The 11,320-nt window shown below is 46.8% G+C and overlaps 1 protein-coding gene across 1 annotated transcript; it reads right to left on the bottom strand.

Moving 5' to 3' along the window:
* Window positions 1-655: 655 nt before the first annotated feature.
* ndel1b (nudE neurodevelopment protein 1-like 1b) lies at window positions 656-11,266 on the bottom strand. The gene is made up of 9 exons (XM_084438788.1): window positions 11,173-11,266; window positions 8,667-8,763; window positions 5,379-5,532; window positions 4,412-4,560; window positions 3,537-3,673; window positions 2,915-3,088; window positions 2,701-2,792; window positions 2,271-2,416; window positions 656-2,175 (listed from the first exon to the last, which is right to left on the bottom strand). Exons 1-9 carry the CDS (start codon window positions 11,174-11,176, stop codon window positions 2,085-2,087), a joined length of 1,044 nt encoding a protein of 347 aa, XP_084294914.1. The 5' UTR covers window positions 11,177-11,266; the 3' UTR covers window positions 656-2,084.
* Between the last annotated feature and the right edge of the window lie 54 nt (window positions 11,267-11,320).

The following is an 11,320-nucleotide window of genomic DNA, read 5'->3' as shown; positions in this document are numbered from 1 at the left end:
AGTGGCCAGGTACTGTTTGGGCCTGCATCTCCATACTCACCTTGTTAAGAATTCAGTCAATGTTCTCTCAACCAACCAGACACTCTTAAAACATTGCTTTCTTCATAGTAGTTTACTTCCCAACTCCCGTCTGAGAGAACTCCTCACCCCCTCCAACAGGGCTGTTTCTGTCCGTAGTACCAGGACGGCCAGTCAGTCCAGGAAATCAAGAAGTGAGCACTACAGGAACTCTACCACCCCTATCTGAGCAGACTGCTCAATGAAAATGCAGCACTTGAATACCCCTCCTTTTAAATTGTGTAGTTGAATGTATCTTAATGTACTGTCTTTTAAACATTTATATTGGAAAAGGCATATAATTAATCCAGTGTAAACTTGATGCAGTTTGTCCCTCATTAAACTTGAAACTATAGTAGTTTATATATATATATATTACACACACACACGTGCACGTTGCAGTGGTTCATGATCCAGTTCATTAAGTGAAGCTACTTATTTTCAGTATCTTCATTGAATTTATTTATTTCAATAGATTAGACAACTGATTGCACATCATATGATTTTTAACCATAAAACACACTTTCGCAATTCAAAACATGCCATAAAGAATCTGAAATAAATAAAGCTGTAATGCCAAATGTGGGTATGTACAAATTTGATAGGCAAAGTTACAATGCTTATAAACCTACAGTATATACAAATAACACATACTGTAGCAACAGGCCCATTATAGCGTGCTCCAAGTGACTATCAATTAGTGAAGGTTTACATGTGGGAGTAAGTGCTCCAAATTAAGTCTGCTGAGGTTATGGGGAGCATGGGTAGAGCCAAACTGATTTAAATTCAGTATGCAATATTAAATAAATAGTACAGGGTAAATATCAAACCACTGAGAAAAACCAAGAGGCACACCAAACTGCTTCACACAATTACAAACATTTCATCAATAAACATGTTCCCTGTGACAAAATGCACCATAATCTATATAGTTCCATTTTACAGTCTCTGCCAGAAAGGGGATCTGTGTTTAATACTTAATTGATGAATATGCTGTTGATGATTATGATCTTGTATCAGGTTAAGGGCGCTGACCTACTACTCAATAAGACACAATATACCATGAAATAAGGTAGAAAGAAGTTCCCTGAAATTTTAACAGCTGTACAAGTCTACAGAGAGAAATGTACATGATTGATTACAGCTCAGCAAGTAAGGAGCGGTTTGTTGATGAAGGTTTAACCCCGTTGGTAACAGATGAAGGTTTAACCCCGTCGGTAACAGATGAAGGTTTAACCCCGTCGGTAACAGATGAAGGTTTAACCCCGTCGGTAACAGATGAAGCTTTAACCCTGTCAGTAACAGATGAGCACCAGTGCAGCAGCTGATCTGTCCAGGCTGTTTAACATGGAGTCCACAACCACTCGGCTCTGAACCCAGTTCAGTCACTTCCGTCATGCCTCTGGACATGGGGTCCACTCCCCCCTTACACCCCATATCACACACACACAAACACACATGTGCAAGCAAACACACATTAAATAGTGCATCGTAAAGTATACAGCATAATAAATTGGATGAACTTAATAAACGTATCCCTTTTTGTTTTTAAATATAACACTTTCTACATAGAAATTAACTTAATTGTGCAATTAAATTGAAAGAGGAATAAGAGGTTGCAGTCTGTTGACGACTATTGTCAGGTATAGCTTTTTAAGTGGATGAGTGGAAATGATAGGAGTCATGGTCGCACTTGAGAGCAGAGGCCTGGAGAACACTCAGCCACACAAGCAAAGTATAGAACTGTACATGTCAGGCACATCACTGTGTGTGGTCGATCCACACACACACATGCACTCTCTCTCACACACACATTTAGAGCTGAAAATAGTGAGGGGAAACGCACTTTGACTCTCTCATGCTCACACTCTTAATCAAACTCGCGTACACCAGCTGTGACTCAAACAACGTGTGCGTACGCACACACCCACACAAACAATCAAACAAACACACACACACAATGTAACGGTCTTTCAAGTGTCTCTCTGGTGGTAATGGGGGAGGGGGGGGAGGGGGGGGAGGGGTCCTCAAACGCTGAGTGGCAGCATGCCAGGGGGGGACACAGTTCTAGTTGACGCCATCGCAGTCAGGGCGCTGGGCTCCAGTCCATTCACAGCCCTGCAAGACACAGAAGACCAGAAGCTTGGTGTGAGTGGACTTGGCGTGTGTGTACAGCATGTATGTGTGTGTGTGTGTGTGTGTGTGATACTCACGTTTTGTCGAAGTACGTGGTGTGTAGCGAGTGGGAGAACTTGGTGGCGTTGCTGTTGATGAGCGTGCCGTTGGTGGCGGCGTAGTTCTTCCTGGCTGCCTGGTCCCTGGCGAAGTTCCTACAAGCGGCTAGTTTGGATTCCAGAGCCTGAGGACAGACAGAAACATGGCGTGCGTTTAGCCCCATCACAAGGCCCGCTAGCCTCTCGTTCACCACACACACCTGCTCAACGCACTCCTCGTTTAAAGGAGATCTGGGCAACAGGTGTCGTCACAGTCACTCAAAAAATAGCCTCGCTCATCAACCATCAGGCGTTTTACGACACGCTTTTATCTCGCTGACACAGTCGAATCTCGAACAGGAAGCGCCGACATCCGTGGTGGCACTTGGTACCGTTTGAAAAGGGAAACGAAAGCAGGTCAAATATTTACCCCGACTTTTCTCAGAAGGTCGCCGACGATATTGAGAGCGGAGATTCTCGCAGACGGGGTCAGCGGAGAGCTGCCGCAGCCATTGGTCAATGCTACAGAGGGCGGGACACGCGTCATGATCCGACATCCATTGTGACACAGAAACAGGTCGTTTGACAAGGAGGGGGGGGGGGGGGCGTACAGTAAGGCATGTAGAATATAAGGCGATGTTGACCTTTTGGGCTGATGAAGTGGTGCTCGATGCCCTTCCCCACGGGCGTGGCGGGGAGGGAGAGGGAGGCTTCTACTGCCGCGTCCAGCTTGTCGAGCTCCAGGGTGGGCGAGCTGGGGGCTGAGCTCCTGGTCATGTCGGTGGTCCTCTCCCGCACTGCCAGCTCCTGCCTCAGGTCTGGATCAGAGAGACACAGAGAGAGACGTATGTTGACGTACCCGTTCTCCCAGGCCTTCAACTCAGGTTGAGCTGGACACCCGATGGCCCCTGTATTGTTCTGTATTTTATATTGCTTATTGTGTATTGTATTGATGTATTGTAGTGTTATGTTGCGTGCTGTGTGTTTTGTTGCTCTGGAGCTGTACAATTCTTTATTTTGGACCCAGGGGGATCCATATCACAATAAAAACAGTAAAATACAGCACATTAAAAAGATAAGAAAAAATAAGTAAATAAAAAACAAAGCCCTCCACATAGCTCAATTTGGTCAACCTCGGTTGTTTTAAATGTGCTTTATAAATAAAATTTGAGTTGAGTTGAGTTGAGACATGGGACACCACAGCAGCAGAGGAAGTAGGGGGTCGGGGGTCAGGGGTCGGGGGGGGGGGCTGGAGAGACTCCATACCTCTGGCCTCGTCCTTCAGCCTCTGCACAGAGACCAGGAGAGACTCCTTCTCGTCCAGCTCGCTCTCCAGGAAGGCGTTCCTCTCGATGGCCTGGTTCAGACGGCCCTCGAAGTCCTCCAGGGACACGATGGTGGCCCTGTGGAGGGGACAGGTCAACAACGGTCACTGTCGTCGGTCGGAGCGATGAGCAAGCTACAGGATGTCCGCTGAGGCAAGGCTGGGCGAGGTCCCCCCTGGTTCGACCCCAGCTTCCGGAGTGTGCCGAAGTGTCCTTGAGCACGACACTGAACCTCAAAATCGCTCACGTGCGGCACGGTAGCGCAGTATCTAGTACCGGTACAGTTGTCGCGTCACAGCAAGAAGGTCTCCGGAACCTTCTGTGTGGAGTTTGCATGTTCTCCCGTGTTCGCAAGGGTTTCCCCCATAAAAGAACCCAATATGAAAAACATAGAGAAGAACAGATTCCTAACGCTGTCCGTCCCTGGCGAAGACGGACAGGAGCACTTGATTGGCCCCCGGGCGCGTCCCAGCATGCACGCTGCCTACTGCTCCTAGCTGTCCTTGGAGGAAGGACGACGGGATGGGTTAAAAATGTCATCTGTGTGTGTGTGTGTGTTTCAGCATTGCCGCCTACAGCGTGTGATGTGTGCCTGTCTCACTGTATGACAAATAAAGATGTTTGTTTGTTTGTTTGTTGCTTTGTTAGCTGCAGAAAAGCAGAAGAATACTTCTGCAGGCCAACATTTGTCTCCATTTTGGTTGAAAAGCTCAACACAAAGGTCAATTAAAAACATCTACTGCTTAATAGCTAGACAGCGAAGGCGGGAGCAGTGAAAGCGGTAAGGATGCACACGGTATCGGTGCCCTGGCTGACCTCTTGGCCCTCTCCAGGTCATCGTTGGCCTGCTCCAGCTCCCGGACATATTTGTGGAGCTGCTCCTTGATGCTCCTGGTCTGGCCCAGGTCGTCCTCCAGCATGGAGATCTGCTTATAGCTCTGGGCGTACTGCTGCTCCACCTTCTCCTGCAGGGGGAGGAGGGAGGGAGAGAGAGGGGGAGAGAGAGAGGGAGAGAGAGAGGGAGTTTGTTTGTTTGTTGTCAAAGAGGGAAACGAACATCAAGAAACCCAGGTGAAACATGGTTAGCATCTTTAGGCATGACACGGTCATCTGCTATTTTCTACCTTTTGATCCTGTCATCCTGTTAAGGTGGGCTGGAAGATTAGCTCTGGCATGTGCATGAAGGCCTACAATGCCAGCGCGCACGCACACACACACACACACACACACACACACACACACACTGGCGGCAGTGCCAACCAGGAGTGTCACTCTACCAGACAGTGACTGAGTGACAAGGCTAAGTTACCTTGAGGTTGTCCAAAGTTAAATTAATATTGTTTAATTTAAACATAATTTATTAAATTAACATTTCAATCTATATGATCTTCATCAGAATGGTTCTGATGAAGATCATATACAGTAGATCAAAACATTCATTTAATAAACTTTGGGGTACAATCTATTTTGTATATGCTCCAATGTGCAGACTTTGCATTTTGAGTTATTGCTATTTTTATTGATTTTTTATTGTTATTTTATTATTACTATTATTGCACTGTTTTATATTATAATTTCTTAGTAGACTTAGGATGTGTGCATTGGAGGACAAAGCAAAGTAAGAATGTCATTGTGTGCTGTAACCACTGTGTCTAACCATGCACATGACAATAAAGTTCTTAAATCTTGAACTCTACTCTCTCATTCGCTCCTCGGGTCCGTTCTGCGTCCGCGCCTGCTCTGCTCTGCGGATGTGAAAAGCTCTTTTTTTCTTCTCAGTCACCTTGAGGTTGTCCACCTCGCTCCTCAGTCGCTGGTTCTCCGCCTGCGAGTCCCGGAGGCGGTGCTCTGCCTGGCCCAGCTCCGCCTCCAGCTCCGCCTCCAGCTCCCGGCTGCCCTCACGGAACTCCTGCTGCTCCTCCTGGGCGTCATGGTAACTGGAGATCACATGGATTCAAGATTCAACAACTTTATTGTCATGTGCATGGTTAGACACAGTGGTTACACCACACAATGACATTCTTACTTTGTTTTGTCCTCCAATGCACACATCCTAAGTCTACTAAGTAATAATAATATAAAACAGCGCAATATTAATATGAATAGAATAACAATAAAATATCAATAAAAATAGCAATTACTCAAAATGTAAGGTGCAAAAATACAGTACAATACAGTAGTGCAATAGCAGCAGTATTACAGTAGCAGCAGTAGTGTGTAAGTTATCAGTAGAATGGTGTGTGTGTCTGTGTGTGTGTGTGTGTGTGAGAGAGAGAGAGAGAGAGAGAGAGAGAGAGAGAGAGAGAGAGAGAGAGAGAGGAGTGGGGGTTCAGATATGTACGACTTAAAACATGATCTTCTATTGAACTGAACAGCGTCAACTGGCTGAAAGGCAGCGGCGGTCTGCATTGAGCCGTCCAACGACATGAAAGGCTTTTGTCACAGGAGATGAGTCAGGCTCGTGCAGGTTCTAGTCGGTGTCTCTATCGCCATGACGAAACCATGGACAATATAAGTAAAAAAAAAGCCAGCCTGTTGTTGTGGAAACAGTGTTTAGAGGGTCGTTTGGCCGTGAGGTCAAGGTGGCTCGGCTGAGGAGAACAACTGGAAGCGAACGGCGAACTCAGTTGAGGTCCCTAGTGAGTTGTGCAGGTCAGAGCGTTCTAGACTGGAATGTCCCATTTCGCAGTATGTCTCAATAGAAATAGCAGGATTAATATCTACTCACGTAAGTTCCAAGAAAACCATCAGCCATATGTGACGCACACACTGAGTTTGAGGATCTGCATATAAAAGGATGAGCCCAGTTGGGCTGGGGGCTGTATCAGAATACTTTTGAAGCTGTATTGAGTGTGTTACCGTAATAAATACCTGTAAAGGCTGAACGATTTGGGTCTCCTGTGAAGTTTTGTACTATCAGAAATTACCAACACTGTCTGATATTTGTGGATATATCTGGGTTAGATGTTTATGGACATTGCTGGGTTATACATTTTAGCTTTCAATGTTGAAAGTAGAATACAGACAGATGTCTTCTGATACAGCAGGGGTCACAGGTCAGGGGGTCGGCAGGATACTGGGAGACAGGATGAGGTCATGAGATCAGACACAGGAAGAGTGACTCTTCACCGGTCAGAACTAACACACACACACACACACACACACACACACACACACACACACACACACACACCTGGCTTAGACTGTTCTGAGAACAGCTGACCAACCGTGCCACAGTGACCATCTGGTCAGTAAGCCTAGCCCAGCAGTATTCCAGTAGCTACCTAGCCCAGTACATCAGCAGCATACGGCCAAACAACAGTCACCAGCTAGGACTTCCTTTCATAGCAACCTCAAGTTTTCAGTGAACTGAGTCACAAATAATACCAGGAAAGTATCGTTTTTCGGATGATAGGATTCTGTTTTGTACACCGCCTACTTAATCATACACAACCACTGAGAATTGGCTATTAAATAGGCTATGTTGTGATGAAACACAAAGACTCAGCACTAACAAACACGGCACACTGTGCTGGAAAGGTTAGTCTACTCTGAGCCTGTGAAACTGTAAACACCCAAACATGTGTGAGGTAAACCTCAGCTAGCTAACTAACTCCTTGGTGCTGTTTTTCCATGCGTTTCTGCCCTCATCTTCTTGGCAGGAAATTCCTAGAAACGTCCTGGTTTTTAACCCATTCATGGCTGCTACTGCCCCAGTGCTCAGAAACAACGGAAGATACTGTCGACTACCAGGTCCAGACACTGCTACGTCATCAATATCGACAGCTGCTCACTTTTAAATCCTACCGACGCGGTCTTTTCCTCTGAACGAGCCACAGCTGTTTGTCCATGGGAGGACTCGCATTAAACTGTCCCTTTCACTTGTAAATCTAGTACAACCATCATTATTCAATTGTGACGTCATTCTAACTTATGGTGATCAACTACTCGGCCATTAAATGAAATAGGACAATCGCCAATGAATAGGTCAGATTTCAGGTCCACTCCTAAAATCGTCACCAGCAACTCAAATGTCAATAGTGACGTGTTCGATGTGCAGTGGACGGCAGAGTTTGAGCAACTTGGCGGTGAGTCTAGCCGTTGTGTAACCGTGGGATCTTCTCTCATGCTCGTTTGTGGTCGAGCTGGAGGATTGTATGACTAAGCTATCTCCTGTGAGCAGCGTAGCTAGGCGGTGGGAGTCATGGGTTTTACAGTAGCTGCCTCATCTATGACATAAGATCCCGGACTGCTCAGTTCCTGGAGCTAGTGAAGGGAGTAGGCTATGACGACATCCGTGAAAGTGACACATACTACAACTAATGTAGGTCAATGGAGCTTCCGCCTCCAGGAAAGTAGGACTAAAAGAAGGTCCTAAATTTGATTCCTGCGGAGGGGGGGGGGGGGGGGGGGCGCTGTTGGCACTGGGGGGGGTATGTTCTCTCCAGGCCTGTTGGTGCTCAGGGGGAACATCTCCTGGACCGTTCTGTGTGGTTCTTTGCATGTTTCCATCACAAAAAGAACCCCAGTATAAAAACAAGCAGAACAGATCTCTCTCCTGTCCCTGAACAAGAATGGACATGAGAATTTGGAATTGGTCCCCGGGCGCCGTAGATAAGGGCTGCCCACAGCTCCTGGGCTCGCTTGGATAAATGCAGAGAACAATTTTCCTTGTGTGTGTGTTTGTGTGTGTGTCTGTTTCTCCGTGTCGCCGCTCCCTGCACGCACGTGGTGTGTGTGTGTGTGTGTGTGTGTCACCAAGCTGTATGAAAATGAATGTGGATTTCATTTCATTACACATAATCTATTTGAATAGCAGCCATGAGCAAAATATAGAAACGTTCCCTTATGTAGCAGAGAGCTTGGAATTCTGTAGATGTTTGCAAATCCACAACGAACCAAGACAAAAGATACTCGGAAGTGAGTGACTCAGAGGGCGGGGCATAAGCTGGACAACCAAGGCCTGAGCTGAGGACAAACAGCCCTGATGAATCATGGGAAAGAGAACTGGCATTAATACAAGACGCTAATCAAGGACTGCGTCTCTTCAGCGAACGAGACACCGGCTTACCTTTGCTTATATCTCAGGGAGAGAGTCTTCCAGTAATCGATTTCCTCGTCCTTCGAAGAAAATTTCGGGATCATCTCTGTTTCCATGTTAGGGGGACCTGAGGAAGGACGGCGAGAGGAAACGCTCATCAGTCGTTCAAAGATACCGTGAGGGAGGGGGAGACATATGACAAGGGTGCAAACGACAGGCAAACCCTGACAGCGAACATTTCAGTCAGGCTACAAGATGTTATGTATGTATGTGTGTGTGTGTGTATGTGTGTATGTGTGTATGTGTGTATGTGTGTATGAATGAATGAATGAATGAATGAATGAATGATCAATCTGCTATGGTACTAGGCAGCCAGGTACTGACCATCCCCCAGCCAGCAGGTCAGGTCACCCTCACTGTCCCCACCCGTGTGTGTGTCCACCCTAACGTTGGGCCTGTCGTTCCCAACCATCATTCCTCATGGCTTGCTAGGCCCATCAGATCGGGCATGTTGGTGGCTAAGCTCACTAGCACCAAAGCTCTGTGGTCATGAACACGCACGTAATCGCTAACCACTGGTTTGAATATCAACCTCTAGTTCCTCTCTAAAAGAAAAACTGTGTGTCTCTAATGAAAAGAGCTTGATACATCGGACCCAGCAGGCCAGGGACGATTATGACACTATTTACCCCTCTCAAGCGTAAACGGAGGGAATCTACAATGGCCTGAAAACAGTCAAAGAGGAAGTCCTCACGCTCCTCATTAAAATGTTCACGCCCCTCGTCATCAGTTTGAATGAGCGTTTGTTCGGGTCACGTTGGAGTCATTTTTCAATCAGCCAGGGTAGCCCGCTCACTGTCCTTCTCAATCGCTATTCATGCTCATGTTGGTCTAAAGCCAACGACCGAAGCGATGGCGTGATGAAGTCGTGACTGAGTCTGGGACCAGCGGTCCTGTTGAGGGGGGGGGCAGATCATTCCAGAGGGAAGCAAAAAAACAGTAATCACCCGGGGGCCAGATAAGTGAGCTGTCAAAATTCTTCCCTGACCCCTCTCAACAAGGCGATCGAGCAAGCTCCTGGAGTATGTTTGTCTATCGGCTAAGAACATTTATAAAGCAGTACATTACATTAAATTACATTTCAGAGTAAGAGAGGCTAAAAAAGCATCACAGGATAGACATGGCAAATACTGGTGTGTGTTTGCTATGGCCCAGGCCTAAAGCCGGAAGTGGGCTGGTGTATGTCTGTGTGTACGTATGTGTGTGTTAACTCAACGCTACGACATCCACAGCAGACACAGGGGTATCTATCGGACTCCGGGAGGTCTGCTGGTGACAATCAAACATTGCCTTAAGCTGTACTCCAGCAGTAAACACACATGCAGTGACTGTCACAAATACTGTCAAAAGAGCAGTGATAGGTAGGGCTCTGTGTGTACATGTCACTATGGGGGAGGGGTGTGTTGTATAAGTACGGCTGACAGCATGGAGTCCCAGCACAGAAGCTTCTGGAGGATTTACAATCCCCCTTAAGAAAGATCAGAGGGATTTTCCAGCACTGAGGTCAACACAGTCAGTGGTGAGACTGTTTGACAACAGTGACAGCAGCAGAACTCAGGTTCAAATCGCCAAAATGCTATACCAAACTGGCTAGATATTGTACGAGTTTGCCCAACACCAGGCAAAACGTACTACAGCCACATTCATACTGTCAATAGACCTAAATCACACAATTCCAACACCAGAGTGCAAAATATTTATATTTAGTCTAATGACAGACACACTTCTGTTATTATCCAGGAGCGTCTGGTGTGCTGGATGAACAGATGCTGGTCTATGTGAGGAGAGTCGAGAGAGGTCATAGGCTGACAGCTGTTTCTTCCCTCTCGCATTCCTCGCTGTTTTGCTACAGCCCACCAGGGTCAGTGGGAGCCCACCAGGGTCAGTGGGAGCCCACCAGGGTCAGTGGGCGCCCACCAGGGTCAGTGGGAGCCCACCAGGGTCAGTGGGAGCCCACCAGGGTCAGTGGGAGCCCACCGCAGCCCTCTCACGTGGCACCACTATGCGATGACAAGCTGACAGGAAGCGATGAGGGGCCCAACAGTTTCAACACCAGCGGTGGGGAAAAATACGTTTAAAGCCAATGCCAAGAAAGTGGCATTCAGGTGTCCTGTTTATCCGTAAGTAGGCCTACATGATGTCTCAATTTTCATACCCTCGTATATGCTATTGAAATTGTCTATTTATTAGGCTATATAGGCTGTTGCCAATGTCCAGATAACCTGCTTTTCAGAGGATGGAAATCCGAGAATGGTCGTGGGGCATTTCAGATCAAAGTGAATGGTGACCGAAATTAAACATTCAAACGAAATGACAAAATCAGAGAACAGGAGAATGCTATGGCACAATAATTAAAGTCTCGGCTATCAATTCGGAGCGGTGACAGGTAGCGTACGGAATGGATACAATTACAGAACTGACAGGCGTACAATCATTCGATAAGTCAACAGAGAAGGTAAAATGAATATAAACTTACACATTCATGTCCGGTCTGTGTCTCCAGTTTCAGTATCCTAGCTCCGGAGCCACATTCACCACATTCTCTCTCCTGGACTGTTGCGTCGATTTGCCCGTCTGCAGTGTTTAGGAAACTGCCAACGCGTCTCGGAAGTGGAAACGTATCT

The sequence above is a fragment of the Borostomias antarcticus genome, assembly GCF_949987555.1.
Source record: "Borostomias antarcticus genome assembly, chromosome: 5".
NCBI lineage: Eukaryota > Metazoa > Chordata > Actinopteri > Stomiiformes > Stomiidae > Borostomias > Borostomias antarcticus.
The sequence above is the reverse complement of the archived record's forward strand: the minus strand, read 5'-3'. Positions and strand labels throughout refer to the sequence as shown.